Source organism: Macrobrachium rosenbergii, chromosome 10 (assembly GCF_040412425.1).
Source record: "Macrobrachium rosenbergii isolate ZJJX-2024 chromosome 10, ASM4041242v1, whole genome shotgun sequence".
Classification (NCBI taxonomy): Eukaryota; Metazoa; Arthropoda; class Malacostraca; order Decapoda; family Palaemonidae; genus Macrobrachium; species Macrobrachium rosenbergii.
The window spans coordinates 41,769,027-41,788,988 of NC_089750.1; the positions used below are offsets into that span (position 1 = coordinate 41,769,027).

General features: G+C 42.8%; 1 protein-coding gene across 7 annotated transcripts in view; it reads left to right on the plus strand.

Annotated features, from left to right (window-relative positions):
• LOC136842602 (unconventional myosin-XVIIIa-like) overlaps window positions 1-19,962 on the plus strand; it is a 1,295,621-nt gene that overhangs the window by 822,284 nt on the left and 453,375 nt on the right. For all 7 annotated transcript variants that reach the window (XM_067110180.1, XM_067110181.1, XM_067110182.1 and 4 more), the window contains 3 exons: window positions 9,023-9,139; window positions 9,387-9,579; window positions 9,735-9,960. In XM_067110180.1, coding sequence (XP_066966281.1) covers window positions 9,023-9,139; window positions 9,387-9,579; window positions 9,735-9,960 — 536 coding nt within the window. The remainder of the gene's footprint in view (window positions 1-9,022; window positions 9,140-9,386; window positions 9,580-9,734; window positions 9,961-19,962) is intronic.

Genomic DNA, 19,962 nt, shown 5'->3' on the forward strand with positions numbered 1-19,962 from the left:
AAGGTACACAGTCTCCTCACTATCCCATACTATTACTGAACCATTAAAACCACTAGGGAAAGGTCGCATGATATAACTATGAAATGATTTCAAGTTACTAACTGGAATTTCCACAAGCAACCCCCTATCAGATACACTCACTTTTAAAATACTATAATACCAATACAAATTCTTTCCAGTAAAAATTACCTGAGAACCATCCAGATATGCTGCATTCATTAAAGTCGATTTTGAAGACATAAGAGGTAAAATATCTCCAAAAGTTCGCCCCTTAGAAGCGGCAATCACCGCCTTAACCTGTATTTGAATTTCCAATAATACGGATTCCACTTCTTTCTCAATATTTGACAAGGTAGTTTGACTAGAAGACAAAGCTATCGTAACATCTAGATCTTCCCCCATCCTATCATTGGTGACCAATAACTCATTTAAAGGTGTCCTTAATGTCTCAAAACCCTCTTGCAATTTCTCATTACTGTCTTGTAAAGTCATCAAAGCTTTACCCTGGCTAGCTAATTCCGCCGATACCTGTTCAATTCTCACCAAATTAACAATTGGCATACTAGCAATCGATCCTATGACCATAACGGCTCCAGTTAACAATGGCGCAGCCCTCTTACTCCTTCTAGAAGAAACCTATAAGTTACCAGATCTGGAAACAGTGGAAAAAAAACAAACAGTAAAAAGAAACCCATATATCTATAAAACTCTGTGGTATTTTGCACCTAATTTAACTAAGTATTGCAACACACACACAAAAAAAACTGAACTCGGACAATTAAAGGTTTGTATAACTCTACGGACCGATTTCCTCCTCAGTTAAAAAAAAATACCAATCACACCCCTTTAAAACCCATTAAAAAAAAAAGATCAGAAAAACAGTGCATCACTAGAATTAACCTATAAGATTCCCATTAACCTGTCTCTTTAATTTTAGATATATGTTCAACCGAGACACTCCTGTATTTTCGTCCTGAACAACAAATCTGTTCCCCTTCTTTACTTCTACAACCCGAAAAGGACCCTCAAATTTAGGACCTAGTTTATAATTCCACTGATTCCTAACATTTATTTTCACAAAAACCCTAACCCCCTCAGCAACTTTAACTCTATCTGGCTTTGCATTATTCCTGTCAACCATATCTTCCTGAGTTTTCACTTCAAGATTCTTAGCAAGACACACACATCTCTCTTTAGCAGTCAAGACCAGCGATTTCACTGTATCATCACGGTGGAATAGGTAATAAATCAAACGCGGCCCGCACTGGGTAGCCAAATAGCGCCTCATTGGGGGATATTCCAATGGTATCACTAACCATAGAATTGATGCTATGCTGCATCTGTGAAATACATCGATCCCAGTTTGCATAATTGCCCCCTACAGTCATTCTGAGAACTTCAATTACCTTCCTATTTGGCCGTTCACATAGCCCTTTAGTTTCTGGTCTGTAGGGAATAATAGTGACTTTCCGAATGCCCATTACATCTGCAAGACACTCTAACCCTCTCGTGCTTACGGGGGTCCCTATAGCGCTACCGGTACGCGACTTACGCCGTGAAGGGAAAAGTGGGGCTCACGCAGAAAAGTTTCTTTGTAAAAATCGATGCGTCCAAACTATAACCGAAATGCGCTTCTGGTTTGTTTTATGATGTCAGCAAATGATTGAGTTTTTTCCTATAGCAATCAGAAAATCTTTGCAAGACTTAGAAATAATAAAAAAAGACGTGATGAACGTGAAATTTTTAAGGAAAATCGTAGATATTCTTTTGAAATAATCATGGTTTGGGAAGTTTATTTTATACGTAAATTGTGTGGAAATGTTTGAACTTTCACGTGGAAGCAGTATTTGCTATAAATGTGTTTGCTAATTAGCTGTTGCCGATTAAAAAATACTAATTTTTTTACGGAGTGCGATTTTCAGATTTTCCAACCTACTTATGTTGACGTTTCGTATCGTACCTAAGTAAGGAATAAAGATAAAAAAAATTAAAGGTGGCATTAGAAAGCTGAATAAATTTCCTATAAAACGCACAAAAGAAAGATATACGTATTGTTAGGATAAAATTGAGCAATTGTCGTTAGATTACAGACAATTTTTTTTTTCTAAGAAAATATACGGCAATGATTATTATATAGAAACGTCGATATTTTTACAATTTGCTGTTCAGCATGATAAAGTACAAAGAATGGCCGTTTGAAGATATATAATACTTGCACATTGAAGTGTACAAGAAATCATCTACGCATGCACAAATTCCTGCCGGACAATGGCGTTCAACGCGTATATGTATACGCTGACATTTTTCGTAATTACTCGGTAATAAATAATGCTAGAAAAAAGTGAAAACTACGATGGAAAGCTGAATAAATTTCCCACGTATATTACCTAAAATCAATAGGTGTTCCCAGTAAATTATTGAGTAATTGAAGCTCAAAGACGCAAGTTTTGTTTTTTTCACGTAAAGTCAATTGTTCGCTAAAGAATTTTATATAGAAACGTTGATATTTTTACATTTTGCCATTCAGCACGATAAAGTACAAAGAATGGCTGTTCGAATGATATATAGTACATGCACATTGAAGTTATTTACAGATGCACAAACAGGCGTACAAAAAATTACCCAAGCACTCGTAAACCCTAGGCCATTGTTCTTCACTATTTATCTTATCGAAAAACACTTGAAATATTATTCAAAATACTCAACAATCACGTGCAAACACTTTTATAACAATAACAAAATCGAAAGCACTTCACAAATGCAGATAAATGACGACAAAGCAAAAAACGTGAGAGCGTTAAAAAGACGTAGTGAACTGTCAAAACCGGAGGTGAACTGCTTGAGTTTGGGGGGGGGGGGACTGCCGGCGCATACGCGATACCTATCGGTTTCCTGTTTACATTGTCTTGTAGGTCCAAGATCTGCCCATGCAATGGCTCACTCCTCTGTTCTTTGGATGACTCCTTTTTTTTTTTTTTTTTTTTTTTTTTTGGTGAATTTCCCCCGAAAATAACTTACGGATGACGCGGAAATCACGTCATCGGAGCACTTACGGCAAATAATTTATTGATCACCAGAGGGCTAACGTCTTGTTCACAAATTCTCTCCCATTATCAGTAATCAGCACCTCAGGAACCCCATAACGACAAATATATCCATTAAAGAATGCGACCTACATCTCCTCTGTTGTTTTATGCTTCAAAGGAAAAATCTCTACAAACCTAGTTAATTCTGCAACAACCACCAACAAGTGCCTATGGCCATAACAAGATTCACAGAAATTGGATAACAGGTCCATATGGACCCTAGGAAATGTTCTACTGGGAATAGGAAATGAACCCAATTTACAAGAAACGACCCTGGAGGCTTACGTGCATTACAAACTGAACAACCTCTCACAAAGTCTTCCACTGACTTGAGCATATTCTTCCAAAAGAATTGTCCCCGTATATTCTGATAAGACTTCTCAATACCCAAATAAGGACTGCTAGACCTACAGTGAACAATATCCAGAATCATAGGTACTTAACTCATAGGAACAACTATTTGCGTTGTATCACCCTTATCCTCACTATTTTGTCAGTCTGTATCTAATCTTCTTAACTAACAAATTACCCTCTAATTCGAGACCTGCAAAAGGCAACTTATAACCCTTCCTAACTAATTTCCCTCTAAGAAACGCTTTTGCGTCTGCCAAAATCTCATCCTCATCCTGTTTAGATTCTACTAAACTAATGTCCCAGTCTATGCAATCTCCAGATACATAACATACATGAGTACCATCTGCATCTGAAAAACTTCTACTAATGGCATCCCCTACAACATTGTCTACCCTCTATATACCTAAGCTTGGCATCAAAGTCCCTGATTGTCAGATACCCCCTAGCTCTTTTAGGGGAAAGAGCCGGCTTATTAAAAAGATCCGACAATGGTTTATGATAAGCAAGAACCTCTACTTGATTGCCCATCAATAACATCTTAAAATGAACCAAACTAGACACTACGGCAAAGGCCTCTTTGTCCACTACTGACCATAGCTGTTCATTACTACCCCATGTCTTAAACTTCCTATTGTAAAATGCAATCGGTAGGAGTCTTCCATCGAACTTCTGCATAAGGCAGGCCCCTGTGCCATCGTGACTGGCATCTGTCACCAACGTGAAAAGACGTTCAGAATCAGGAAATTTCAACACGTGGGGATTAACTAAGGCATCCTTAATATTCTGGAAGGCTGATTGCTGTCCATCACCCCATACAAACTGCACATCATCCCTCAGGACATCTGTTAAAGGAGACACTAAAGTAGAAAAACCTTCACAAACCTACAAAAAAATCCAACCATACCCAAGAAAGACCGGATCTGTTTCTTATTCTTGGGAGTAGAAAAATCTACTATTGCCCTAACTTTTTCCTCATTCAGTTTAACACCCTCCTAAGAAATGACATGACTCAAATACACTTATCTGCTTCTTCAGAAAATTACACTTAGCTAATTTTATCTTTAAACCCCCTAACCTAAACCTCCTAAAAACGTCCCTAAGAACCTCTAAATTATCCTCTACAGAATCAGTGGCAACTAATATGTCATCCATATAGACAAATATGGATTTCTCTAACAGGCCATGCAAAACTGTATTCATAAGCCTAGTAAGTGTCATAGGACTACCTGATAAACCAAACGGCATCTGCGTGAACTCATGATGCCCCTTTGGCAAAGAGAAAGCTGTGTACTTTCGACTCTCCTTGCTAAGCGGTACTTTGGCCATAATTTGGAAGCAGATCAGTCATTGTTGAGGTTGTGTGACTGACTGTGAAGTCCAGCTTGAGATGGCTGCTAAATATATTCTGCATGTAAAACTAAATTAAAAGAACTTGTTGTTGCACATATGGTCCTTAGATTATGTTGCAGTACATTTAGGACTTGGCTTGTTGAGGGCATTTTTGTAGATATTAATGACTTGCCTCTTGCCTTGCAAAGGGAGGAGTTGGGTCTGTGGTATTTATGTAGGACTAATCTGCTGCCCTCGTTAACTCATCCTTTGATTGATATTTTGAAAAAAGCTGGTGACTTGCTGATGTTAGTGGGCAAAGATCATCTAAGCCTTTTCAGATAGAGTAAACAATTTAGTGATATCTGATAGAGTAAACAATTTAGTGATATCTCTCTAAGAGGTCAAAATCTTTCTCGTAGAACACACATAGACGAGGTCAGTGCCATATTCCTTGAAAATTATGTGATTCAGAAAGAAAATTATGGATGGTTTAGAGTTGGAAAATGGTGTTGAAAATGCTTAGTCCATAAGAATGAAACATACATAGCTAAGTTACCTGACTATGCCGCCATACTTACCTCAGAGTTGACTGCAGTAATTAACGCTTTGGAACTCGTTTTAAGCAGTAAAGGAAAATGCATTCATATACTGACACTAAGAGTACATGAGAATTTTAAAGTTTATAAGTTTCCGCTCTCTAGCTCTTCTCAAGTAATTTTTTCACATTTCTTTGTGTAAGGAGGTAGTATACTGTGAAGTGAAAGAAGCCACTTTAAATAATGAGCATTTATTTATATGTTCTCTATTTTGATATGGAAAGACCAGGAAAGTCATACATACATACATACATACAAGGAAGTGACAAGAAAAGTGGCTGCAACCCCCCCCCCTCCCTTTTCTTTTTAATAATGAAAATACAAAAGCATTAGGTATATTAGCCTGTAGCCACCAGGTTTTAATAGCAGCTGAAAGGTTAAAGTTGTTTTAAATTGATTGAATTTTGGGCATACCTACCTCACACCTAAGTATATTTTAGAAGATTGCAGTGTACCAGTGTATGCTCGTTGTGACAGGTTACTGTTGGGTGAGCACATTCTGATTTATGAGCAGTAGGATAAAATATGGCCTTCATCTAAATCTGTTGCCAAGATTGTGGGTGAAATGGTTTTGAACCCCATATGGCCTTTGAAAAAGGAGTTCGTATGTTCAGTTACATTTTAATTAATTTTTTGAAAATACACTAATGAGAGTGAAGGATATGCATAATTTTTATGCATTACCTAATGCTTATCAGTGTTAGTTTTTAATGTGTTGTTTTTTATCATTAATTATCATTAATTCATATTATCCTTGTTATGATGGTGCTGAATGGCCTCTCCGGCTCCAGTACTGGGTCATATGGCCCAGATTTCACATATTCATTCATTCATGTTTAGACTGCACAAAAAATAGAAATGGGGGTTTTGGCTTTTACCTGATGTTCTATGTTGCTTGAACTGTTGCTGTTCTGTCCCTTAGACCAGTGGTTCTCAAACTTTTCCAACTAACGGAACCCCTTTGCTTTTGCTGGTACTCGGCGGAACCCCCTATGACCTCCTCAACCAGAATAGGTGGAAACCCCCCTCTACACACACACACACACACACACACACACACACACACACACACACACACACGCAACTATATAAAAGTGCAGTTTAGTACGTACTCAGCATCAAAATCCTTACTTTATTTAATGTGATGGGTGAGCTTGTTTCTGGGAACAGAGATCATCAAAATCTGGAACTGTGTTTGCTAGCCTAACTGCAGACGCATATCAGGTGCTGCATCCAGCTTGCTTCGGTATTTGTTTTTGGTTGCAATACAGCGAGAGAAAGCTGGTTCCCACATGTATGTCGTTACAAAGGGCATAAGAATTTTCATTGCTCTTTTCGCTAATTCTGGATACTCATGCAAAAGGTTTGCCGAGAAAAGAAGGAGAAAGTCCTTGTTGCATTTAGTTTTTAAAGTAAGGTCAGTTGAAATGTCAGTTAGCTGTTCTTTGTCAGTCACTGACAGTTTCTGTTTCATCACATTATCTGCATCCATGAATGGGTTGCGTAGCCCTGTCAGAGGGTCTGACTGCTTTGGAATCATGTAGTTTCTTCTACTGTCAGCCAGTTCTAAGGATTTTTCGTTCAGGCATGCATGGCAATTTGGCAAACACTCTTGTCTGGTTTTTCTTTACACAGCCGATCCAGAACTCAGTCTTAAGAAGAAAGGACTCAATCCTGTCTTGAGCATTCAAAATGTTGATATTAGAACCTTGTGATGATAAGCTCACTTAATTTCAAAAATAAATTGGCAAGATAGGCCACCTTACATACCCAGACTTCATCAGTGAACTGGGTGGGCAGAGAAGAGTTGTGCTCTCTGAGAACTGCTTCAGTCTCATTTCACAATTCATACTCACATGAAAGAATTTTACCGCGAGATAGCCAACACACCTCTGTAGGTAGCAGCAGAATTCTGTGAATGGACCCCGTCTCATGACATTGAGGCAAACGCTTGATGAAATTTACTGCCTTGACTACTTCATTAAGTGTCTCTTTTAGATCACTTGGCATCCTTTTCACAGCTAGTGCCTCTCTGTGAAGGCAGCAGTGTCTATGCTCCACAGCAGATGCATCGTTTTTTATGAGACTAATAACACCCTTTATGGGGCCTGTCATTGTCTTTGCACCATCAGTGCAGACAGCTATGCACAGGTCCCACCTACGATAATTTTTGGTGAAGAAATGTCCAAGATCTTAAATATGTCTTCACCTCTTGTTTCGATAGCTTGGCACAACAGCAGATCTTCATGCACAGAATTATCTGAAACATTGTACAAACACAAGGAGGACAGCTAGACCTGCAACGTCCGTATATTCATCAAGTTGAATGGTGAAGCCCAAAGGACTTGTTTTTATGTGATTTATTATCACTTTCACAATTTTCTGCCATCTCTTTGATTCGGCGTGATATCATGTCATTTGACAGAGGTATAGTGCCAAGAATCTTGCTATGGTTGTCTCCTAACATACAGGAAATCACATCTTTCATGCACGGTTTCAGTAAAGATTCTGCAACCGTATGAGCTTCACCAGCCATAGCGATGTGGTAACTTACGTGGTATGAGGCTTCAAGTGTATTTCTGTTGTCTTGGTAAGCAAATTTCTTGATGGGAGCAATACTCCCTTTTAACTGATCTCGTTTTCTTATGAAATAATCACTGTGCTTGTTAACGAGCTGTGGGTGCTTGGTTTGTGGGTGCCTCCTCAATTTTGCAGGATTCAAATTACTAATAGTCAAAACTTGATTACGTTCAACACATTGTCCATCAGGAGCATTTTCATCTCCAACTGACATGACACCAAATTTTATGTAGCTGTCATTAAATTTGGCTCTAGAATCTTGTGTCACAGAAGTAGAAGTATATATGTGGTTCATGCAGGGATTCTGCTACATCACTAGCTGCACCTGTCTGTTCAAAGTAATACACCTTCGGCCCTAAGAAATTTCATTAGTAAACAACACAGGAATGGCACAAAACACGCGTAATGGCGCCCACTGCGACAATACTGAGTATCGGGAGTGAGTGGGTGGGATTGGGACAAGTACAAACTTTCAACGGACCTGTACACTCTCTCTCTCTCTCTCTCTCTCTCTCTCTCTCTCTCTCTCTCTCTCTCTCTCTCTCTCTCTCTCTCTCTCTCTCTCTCTCCTCAAATACAAAAGACCTCTTCACTTTCAAATATCATCTTATCCATTCCTGTTCTAATAAATATATAAATAAAGCTAAACTTTCATCAAATGTACACACACACACACACACACACACACACACACACACACACACACACACACACACACACACACACATATATATATATAATTCTGTTCGCCATGGAACCCTGGGGTTCTGCGGAGCGCAGTTTGAGAATCACTGCCGTAGACTAATGAATGTTAAGTCTGGGGTCATGCAAGACTGCAAATTTGATTTAATTATGGCTGATTCATAACTAGGATTAGATACTTTCCTGATGCCTTATTTCATTCTTAATTTTTTTGCTTGGTGGTCTTATTTAAAATGTCCTGTATTTAAAAGATGTCATGAATCATTATCTCAGAGTAATGGGATAATTTTGCCTATGTATGTTATTGTCTTCAGCATGACTCATTTTCTGTTTTTTAATATTTTTTAATTGGTGTCTGTTTATTATTTCCAGGACAGCATCACCTACAGAACGTCCAACAGAGCGTCCAGAAGGCTTGGAAGCTTTGGAGGGCATGGCAACGGGGCTCTATAGTGAAGCATTTAATGCAATAGTTGCCCTTATTAATAGGTCAGTTAATGTTTGCATGCATGGTATTAGTATGCTATATCTTGACTGTGGTCAACAAGATTTTTGGTACAAAAAAGTGATCATTTGTAATAAATAACAAGGAATCTTGAAATTAGATCTTTGTTCCTTTTAATTTGTCTGGTAAATATTGTATGTACTGCGGTATTTATACCTTCATCACATTTCTCTAACATATGCCCCGGTGTTTATTATAGTATTTTTATTCCATTATGTCTAATCTTTCCAGGTGTATATCAACATCTGCTCACACGTCCAATTCGATTTTGGTAGTTGATGCCCCAGGCTTTCAAAACCCAGCTTCATGTGGAAGGACCTCAGGAGCCACATTTCAGGATTTATGTCACAATTACACTCAGGAACGCTTTCAAATGCTCTTCCATGATACTACTTTCACTGCACAAACTGACCGTTATGCTCAGGTATATATGTAAGGATTTTAATTTTTTCTAGGGCGTCCGCATACACAGGTATGCATTTCTTCTTGTATTGAAGTTTAATAGTCAATTTGTATTTGAAATTAATGGAAAAGGATCAGTACCTACTTTAATTTTCTTATATTTCTTTTTTTGTACAGGAAAACATTGAGTTTGGTGATGTCGCAGATGAAATTGGTACTCCTGCTCCTTTGATTGCTCTCATTGATAAGGCTTCATCTAATTGTGTCGTACGAACATCACAAATAGATCTAAAAGAAGCTGACCGACGAGGCCTTCTATGGTTATTAGATGAAGAGGCAATTTTCCCTGGTGCATCAGATCAGTCATTTTTAGAAAGGTTATATGCTCATTATGGTGATAGAGGTAAATTACTGCATTTGAATTTTGTTTCTTAATTTTTCCTATGAAATTTTGTTTGTGGTCATTTATCTTGCTTGTGAAGATTCATTTCTGATAAATTGTCTCGACTAACCATGCCAACGGTAATACTCTAACCTGCTTCTCTATGTGGTTATGCTAAATCACTAAAAACACTTGACTGTTAAGAAACACTCCATTTTCATTGTTAATATCATTATCATTGCCTTCAGTCCTTCTGGATGCAAAGGGCCGCTGTAAAATTCTCACTCCTGTCATTCTGTTGCTTATATCTTCCACCAGTATCCACTTTCCACTCATCTCCAGCTTCTGTTCTCATAGTTCTGACCCAAGCAAGTCTGGGTCGTCCAGTTCCTTTGTGTCCACAAGACCTCAATTTTATTCTGAAATCAACAAAGTCCTACAGTTATAATTTCAGTGTCTTACGATTGGTCATGGCCATGTAGCAATAATTTGATTTATGTATACAGTTGTTTTTTATTTGACTCCCAAGTCCTATTTGCATGCCCTTTGCTTGATATGTTTTTTTCTTTCTTTTTTAGTGGTTACTGAATTCCAACTCAAAAGAACCTGTATTAGATATTTGAAAGATTCTGTCTAATTAATCCTTTCTAGTGTTATTTTTTCCTTTATTTCCTTGTAGTTTTATTTCTTCCTCTTGCTTTTGTGTGCACTCTGACTTCATTACTTATGCTTTGCTTAGATTTATCTTGAATCCCATATGTTAAATAAGTTGTGTGATTTTTGTAATGTTTCCCTGATGGAAAAACGTTATATGCAAATTCTAAGTCTGTCAAGTTTTTACCAGCAGACCAGTCTACGCCTTTTCCTCCTCTAACCACCTTGGTCATTATAAAGTCTATGAGGATGAATAGCAAAGGGGGAAAAACCCTACTATTTATCGCAAATTCACTGGCCGAACTTTCACTTGATATTATGGTAACTAAGATACTCTGTGGAAGTGATCTTGAAAGCAGACTTTTTCTTATTATTCTGAAAATCGTGCGCTTTCAAAATCTGTAAGACTTTACAAAGTCCAAGGTCACGCTGTTCTTCAGTTTCACCATTAACCATAATGCCATCTAAATATGCCTCGACACCTGCAGGATCTTATAACAAATTGGCAATAAACGTCTGGAAAATGGCTTGGTAAGGAGGGCGACCAAAAGGTAACCTTTTAAATTTTAACAGGCCCTTATAGGTATTTGTCACTAAATACTTTTGACTTGCTTCCTTCAAGGGTATTTGTAAATATGCATTTTTCATGTCTATAGTGGAACAAATTTTTCCCTTGCTGATCTCTGCCAGCATTTCATCAGGTTTAGGTAATAAATATTAATCACAATCTATACATTGGTTCAGTGCCTTGAAGTCACCACAAATACGAACTGGCTGTTGGATTTGATAATTGTAACAATTGGGACTGCCAATTCACTAAAGCTGACAGCTTCGACCATATCTTTCATCTAGTCTAGTAAAGCTTTCTATACCACCAGCTTATAGTGACTGGGAACAGTTCAGTGTTTACTGAATTTTGATGTTGAATCCTTTAAGCTACCTTGCTCCCATTAATGTTATTTACCTTAGACAAAGCAACAGTCGCATCAAATAGATACCAATCTTGCTCATCAGATCTTTTCCTCCTATAGTTTAATTGTTTCCTACAACATAGAAAATCTAGTATACATGATCATAATTGTATTCAGCATCTATGGACACCTTTTCAAAAACTTGAATTTTTACATCATCGTCAGTATTTAATTTTTTACAATCATCAGTGGTTACGCCTAATGAATGAGCCCAATTTTCAGTTATGGTACTAACAGCAGCACCAAAATCTGCCTTAAAATGGACTGGTTTGGCCTCTACAAGCAATTTGATAACATCCTTTTTACTGCATTTATAGTATTAAGTGATAACAGCTGCTCCTCTCGTTTCACTTGAGACAAGTACTTCATCTGCTTACTTGATAGTGTTTCTTTTCTTTTTCGTACTGATTTTTGCACTGATTTCTTAGGACTTGTATTTTGATGTGGACTTACTTGTTTTTGGTGACTATTTTTTAAAATGACAGCTCACGCTTTCATATACATATATGAGACCAATTTTCTCAGAACTGATTTAACTTATGTACTGGAACACATTCTTTGTAACAAAGGCCTTTCCGAGGTTCAAAATCTCTCTAGAATTTAAGTGCAAGTCTTAGCCTTTTGATTTAAATTCTCTGCAGCTAATTTGTACAATAGACTTCATCTTCTAAGTACATAAACAACCGATCTCCCACACGAGCATGAGCATCAAACTGCCCATGAAACTTGCAATTTTTAGCCAGAGACTCAACATCAGCATACAGCTCTTGTAATAACAGATCCATTTTTTGGCTCCTTTGCAGGAAAACAAGCGAATATAGTGATAACTGGGTTTGCATCATAGTCCTCTTTATGCAAAGCTTTTCAGTCATCATACAATATATGATGTAAATTTAGCGCTCAAATATTTCCTAAAGCTGCAGAACTTTCAATTCCAATTGACACTTTAAGGTCAAAACAGCAGCTGCCCTAATAAAAGAACTTGAGTCATCCAGCATCTATTGTGATCACATCTTGCATCCATTGTTACCCATTTGTATCTGCTACATTTTTATTTTTCTGAAAAAACTATTGAGCCAGCTTTGTCCGTCTGCACTTTTTTCTGTCCGCCCTCATATCTTAAAAACTACCGAAGCTAGAGGGCTGCAAGTTGGTATGTTGATCATCCACCCTCCAATCATCAAACATACCAAATTGCAGCCTCAGTAGTTTTTATTTTATTTAAGGTTAAATTTAGCCATAATCGTGTATCTGGCAACGATATAGGCCAGGCTGTACGGTCCCCGCTAAACGGGTTTTCTATGAAGAACCTCCCGTTTTCTATGGTGCCTTCACACCTGACCCTAGGTCAGGGTACTCAGCCCTATTTTTCATTATGTAATTGTACATTTATTACCTATTCATTTTTGCCCTTATATATTGTGTATGTGTCAGAGTATTTTTGTGTCTAATCTACTATTTTCAATTGTCACGCTATCTGTATGTACCTGTCCTGTTTTGCATAGAGAATGATTGACCTCGAGTCACTTATATGTCTTTGTACTGATGCCCGCACACCGCTTTATAAGCGGGTGGCTTCCTCAGTAAACTAGCAGTACTTGTTTACTTGCTCTTTCTTTCGCAGCCTCTCACAGTGGTGACCCCCGGAGTGGTTCCCGGAGCTATTAACGGACCCAACAGCGACTTAGTCTTGGCCCCATGAACCACCCCACGCCCCTAACGGACTAACTACAGTGCTCTAACAAAGCATTTGGGCATTACCGACCCTCGTCGGCAGATCACCGGCATCATTAGCGGACCCACACGGCATGCTCCCAAGCATGTATTGACGCGAGTGTTAACTCACACTCCAAGTGAGAGCGCAGAAATGAGCATGGACGCTGACATTCCCTCCCACATACAAATAACTGCAAACTTCTCGGAGACAGATATCTCCCTCGCGCAACCCCCACTGGTGCCCTCCCCATGCCACAACCTGCGTGCTCCTCCACGCCAGTACCCATTCCTCACACGATGCTCCTCCCAATGGATCAACCGAGGGCCACCCTTACCATAAAGCTGCCGCCGTTCACCCATCACAACCCAGCTTCATGGCTCTACAGGGTCGAGGGCTAGTTCAGGGTGGCAGGCCTGACCGACGAGGTGCTGCAGGCAGACATAGTGATCAACGCCCTACCGGAGGAGATGTACAGGAAGGTCGCCCCGTGGGTGACGTCAACTTCGAGCCCTGCCACCTACCAGCAACTAAAGGCCTCTCCCGTCGAGACCTGCTCCCTGCTGGTCTCCGAGAGAGCCGCCTGCGCCCTCAACCTCGCTATCAACTCCCGGCAGGATATGAACCTCCTGGAGACGTGGCACGCCCTCCAGGACCACCTGCTCCTCCCCGAGATGGACAGCAGCGGCAGGCACAAGGAGATTAGCCTGTCGAGGGAGATCCTCCTGCAGCAGCTCCTCCCGGAGGTTCGGGGTCAGATTGAGGAGCCCTACACCCTGCCGGCTGAGGATCTCATCAGAATGGCGCAGCAGCTAACTGACTCCACGAGGGCAGCGAAGCGGGCATCCACGCCCGCACACCCTATCAACTGCCTCCAGCTGGAGGAATCCAATGCAGAGGAGATCAATGTCATCGCCAGGAGGTGGCCACCCCATCACCAGAATAAGGAAAGGCTGGGACTTTGCTACTACCACCGGAGGTTCGGGAAAGACGCCCGAAATTGCGGAGCCCCCTCCCTTTTCGCCCATCCAAAAAACAGGGGAAGCGGCGGCCACCCTCACAGGCCACCATGGCAGCAGAAACACCCAGGAGCCCTGCACCAGTAGAGTTCTACGTCCGCGACACTGTCTCCGGCAGGATGATGCTGATCGACGCGGGCTGTGCGGTCAGAGTTCCCGCCTTCCAGAGAGGACCGCAAATGACCAGTGGACCCGGCTGCCTCCCTGATGGCCGCCAACCAGTTCCCCATCCTCTCCTACTACACCAAACTCCTGTCGGTCTCCATCCTGGGCCGGAGATACAAGTGGAACTTCATCGTCGTGGACGTGAGAACCCAACCCCTGGGTGCGGACTTCCTGGCCCACTTTGGACTGGCAGTCGACGTCGGCCGCAAACGCCTGCTGGACACCGAGTCCTGCCAGTCCTGCCCCTGGTGCTGGGCCCCACCTCGCCCACAGTATGTTCCGTTGCTCCCCACCAATACGCCTCCCTCCTGAAGGAGTTCCCTGAGGTGTTCAGGCCCGAACTTCGTCAGGTGCCAGGGGACCCCGCCAAACATGGAATATATCATCACATCAAGACGAGGGGCCCCCCGACACTCGCAAAGTTCCGGAGGCTTCCCCCTCAGCACCTTCAGGAGGCCAAGAATGCTTTCGCCGACATGGAGCGTATGGGCATATGCAGAAAGGCCCCCAGCCCATGGGCCTCTCCCCTTCACATGGTGCAGAAACCGGACGGCTCCTGGAGACCCTGCGGTGACTACAGGTGGCTCAACCTCACTGCAGAACCAGATCACTACCCTCTCCCAAACATGCAAGACCTCACGGCCTCTTTCCATGGGGCCAAAATATTTTCAAAATTAGATCTATGAAAATCCTATTTCCAGGTACCAGTAGTTCCAGAAGACATTCCCAAAACCCCCATCATCACGCCCTTCGGGTCCTATATCTTCACCTTCTCCACCTTCGGCCTGAAGAACGCAGGGGCGACTTTCCAGAGACTGATGGACAGCATCCTGGGGGACCTGAACTTCTGCGTCTGCTACGTCGATGACATCCTAATTTTTTCCAGGTCCCACAAAGAACACCTGCGGCACATCCGGGCAGTCCTGCAGCGCCTGCAGGAGAACGGCCTCGTCGTCAGGTTCGACAATTGCACCTTCGGCGTCAAAAGAGTTGACTTCCTTGGCCATGAGATATCCCCGGGAGGCGTCCGCTCACTTGCATCGAAGGTCGAGGCCATTATCAGGTTCCCCACCCCTACCTCCGTCAAGGGCATACAAGAATTCCTCGGGATGGTCAACTACTACAGGAGGTTCATCCCCAGGGTCACGCACACCATGGCCCCCTGACGGAGATCCTGGAGGGCCATCTGAAGTCCTTAGTGTGGGGCCCCGACCAGCAGCGGGCCTTCTCCCTGACGAAGGCCACCCTTGCCAAGGCAAAAGCCTTGGCCCACCCGGACCCCAACGCCCCCCTCCAGCTAACAACGGATGCCAGCAACGTCGCCTGTGGGGCCGTCCTGGAGCAGGTTGTCAATGGAGCCCCTCAGCCCATCGCCTTTTTTAGCAGGAAGCTCAGCCCCACCAAGTCCCGCTACAGCACCTTCAACTGGGAACTCTTCGTGGTGTACCAGGCGGTATGCCACTTCAAATTCCTCCTGGAGGGTACGCCCTTCACAATTTGGACGGACCACCAGCTGCTGGTCCACGCCTTCACAAAGCTGGGGGATGCATGGTCCTCGAGGAAGCAGTGGCACCTCGCGGCCATTGCGGAGGTCACCTGCACCATCAAGTACCTCCCCGACAGGAAGAACCCTGTAGTGGACGCCCTCTCGAGGATTGAAATCAACGCTGTGCAGCTCGGGATCAGCTACGAGGACCTCGCCCAGGAACAGGCCATTGACCCAGAGATTCCAGCTTACTGCACTGCCATCACGTTGCTGAAGTGGAAGGACGTGCCCCTCACCCCTGGGGGTCCAACACTGCTGAGCGACGTAAGCACTGGCCACCCCCGCCCACTGGTACCCGCCTCCCACCATCATCTAGTCTTCAACATCATCCACAGACTGTCCCACCCCTCCAGCAGGATGACGGCCAGGCTGCTGGCAGAGAAGTTCGTCTGGCACGGCATACGGAAGGATGCAACGGCCTGGGTGAGGTATAGAGGGATGAAGAAATTTGTTTTTATTTAGCATTTCCCAACGTTTTGAGAGAGAGAGAGAGAGAGAGAGAAAGAGAGAGAGAGAGAGAGAGAGAGAGAGCGAGTGTAATTGTCGTTGTGAGTGGTTCGGTTGTTGGAGTTCGTTTTACGGCGCTGTCTGTTTGTCTGTCGGTCTGTCGGGAGTTTTTCGGTTTTGGGGAAGTCTTGGCAGTTGAGGTCCAACCTTGAAAGTGAACGGGGAGTTCGTCTGTTTTTTTTTTGGTACCAACATTAATGGTTCATGTGTCTCTTCTTTTTTTTGTTTGTTCGTTGTTGGTGGAGGGTCGGTTTAAGTTTTTGTTTTGTGGTTGTGTGCTGTGATTGGCGACCGTGGACCTTATCCATCTCCAGCAACCGAAGATCAGGGTGAGTGTTGCGTGTTGTGTTGTTTGTGGGTGTGAATTCCGCCACAGAGGCAGTGCATTCAGTGCCAGACCAGCAAAGTAGGGCGTCACACCGAATTGGGTGGGTGGCTTTCCTCAGGCGGGAAGACGTTTTGGGCACATCCACATCGACGTAGTGGGTCCTCTTCCCTCATCAGGAGGAGCCAGGTACCTTCTGACAGTCATCGACCGCTCCACCAGGTGGCCCGAAGCGACGCCCGTGGAAGAAGCCACCGCCAGTGCGTGTGCCGAGGCCCTCCTCTCCAGCTGGATCAACCGGTTCGGTGTCCTGGACCATATAACTACGGACAGGGACCCAGCTGGGGACCACTCACCACAGCACCACCACCTACAACCCCGCAGCCAACTGATTGGTGGAAAGGTTCCATAGGTCCCTGAAGGCGTCCCTCATGGCTTGTTGCACCGCCGACAATTGGAAGTACCAGCTGCCCTGGGTCCTCCTCAGGTTGAGACCGCCCCTAGAGCCAACGGCGACCTGTCCCGCAGCAGAAAAAGTCTACGGGGAGTCCCTTGTAGTCCCGGGCGAACTCATCACACAGGACTGGGACAGCCAAACAACACAGATGCTCCGTGACAGGGTCAGAAAGTTCGCCCCCTGTCAGCGGACGTACACCAACAGGACATCCTTATACCTGTCTACCATGAAGGGTCAAACACCAAAGTATGCCTAAAAATACCAGCCTACATCAAATATACATTAAACTATTACCTTATCATTGTATTAATCTTTGAAATGATACTATTAATATAATTTCCAAGCCATCTTAAACATTTATCATTACATTTATACATACATACTGTATGACTTACAGCTGTAGGTGAAAATAATCCAGTCCCCCCTATGTATTCAGCCACACACATTTTCTTTCATACAGTTACAAGCTATCCCATTTTCTATTCGGGGGAACCATTGGTATTTGCGTATGCAGTATGTAATTCACAAAAAGAGAGAGACAAAAATTTTTAAAAATGTATGCACATTTTTAAAAATTTAATACTACGTATACTTGTACCTGCCTACCATGAAAGGTCAAACACCAAAGTACTGTATGCCTAAAAATACAAGCCTAAATCAGATATACATTAAACTATTAGCTCATTACTGTATTAATCTTTGAAGTGATACTATTAATATAATTTCCAAGTCATCTTAAACATTTTATCGTTATATTTATACGTACGTACTGTATGGCTTACAGCTGTAGGTGAAAATAATCCAGTCCCCCCTACATATTCAGCCACGCACATTTTCTTTCATACAGTTACAAGCCATCCCGTTTTCTTTTCGGGAGGAACATTGGTATTTACGTATATGTAATTCACAAAAAGAGAGACAAAATTTTTTTTTAAATTTATGCACATTTTAAAAAATTTCATACTACTTATATATTAAGATTACTACATACGTAAATCATACGGGTACTCACCAGCGATGAATGTTGATTAAAGATGATGATGATGAATTAGCTGTGCAGTGCGATGAATGACGATGAAGATATGACTGCACAGCAAAGCAGAGGAGTTACAACTCATCTGAGGGTGCCTCTTCACCTTCAGGAGGCGCTTCAGGAGGCACTTCTTCAGTTGATTTGGGAGGCACAACTTCAGGCGGTTGGGGAGGCACTTCTTCAGGCGATTCGAGAGGCACTACTTCAGGCAATTGGGGAGGCACTTCTTCAGGCGATTCAAGAGCCACTGGGCCTTCATCGTCCGTTTGATGAACATGGTGATAGGCAGCTGCTGTCGCTGCTTTTTCATGGTGGTGAGGGTTTGATTATAGGGCTCCCATGCTGAATCAAGGATGTTTGAAAACTTTAAGGAGTGTTCCATAAAAGGATCCCATGTTGAAACATACTCCTGCGTATCCTTAATCATTCTCTTCATGTGGGACAGACGTTCCAAAGTCAGGCTGCTCTCCTCTTCCTCCTGCTCCTCCCCTGAACCTGGCGTATCTTCTTCCTCACTGGCAGACTTCGTCAGCTCTTCCAAATCCTGGTCCGTCAGGGGTCAGAGTGAGCATCAATAAGGATGCCGATTTCATCCTCGGTGATGTCCTAAAGCCTTCCCCACCTAGAATCCTCGCCAACTGGACAGCCTTATTAATGGCGAATGTTGAATTTCTTCAGGAGAGAAGCCCTGTAATCATGAACACACTCCGGCCACAACTTGTTCCAGCATGTGTTCAGGGTCTCCTTCTTCTTGTCATTCAGTGATCGGCTGATGATATCAGACATGTGGCAATCGTGAATTTACACCAATATTCTTTTAGCGTAAATTCACTGTCACTGTCCATTGCAGTTACAAGGTGCTGGAGGGAGTTCCCAGTATAGAGTGCCTTGAAGGCACGGATCATGCCCTGGTCCATAAGCTGGAGGAAAGAGGTGGTGTTGGGAGGGAGGAGCTCAAGCTGGACTCCCTTGTAAGAAAGATCGAGAGGTGGCCACCAGCATTATCCATAACCAGCAACACCTTGAACTCCATGGCCAAGTCGTTCAGGTATTGCCTAACTTGAGGGATGAAGCTCTGATGGAACCAGTACTCTGTGAGGACTTTGGTGATCCAGGCCTTAGGGTTATGCATCCAGAACACAGGAAGCAATGCCTTGTTCTTATTCTTGAGGGCCCTGGGGTTTGCAGCCTTGTAAATGAGGCCTGGTTTAAGCATGAAACCAGCTGCATTCCCACACATGATGAGGGTAACCCTATCCTTCTGGGCCTTAAATCCGGAGGCTTTAGCTTCGTCCTTCATAAGGTATGTCCGGGAAGGCATCTTCTTCCAGAACAGGCCAGTCTCATCCATATTGAACACCTGTTCTGGATGGTGGTACTTCTCCTCGATGATCTTCTTGAAGGCCTCCAGATATTTCGCGGCTGCTTCAATGTCTGCAGATGCTGATTCCCCATGCAGAGTAACAGACTTTAGGTGAAACCACTTTTGAAATTGGTGGAACCACCCCTTGCTGGCCTGGAAACCTTGAGGTGCTGATGATGGTCCTGCTTGGGGCTCTTCCCCCCTCTTCTTCTTCTGCTGGTTCATCAAAGCCTAAAAATTCTAATTCGCCTTCTTCAACGCCTTCCTCT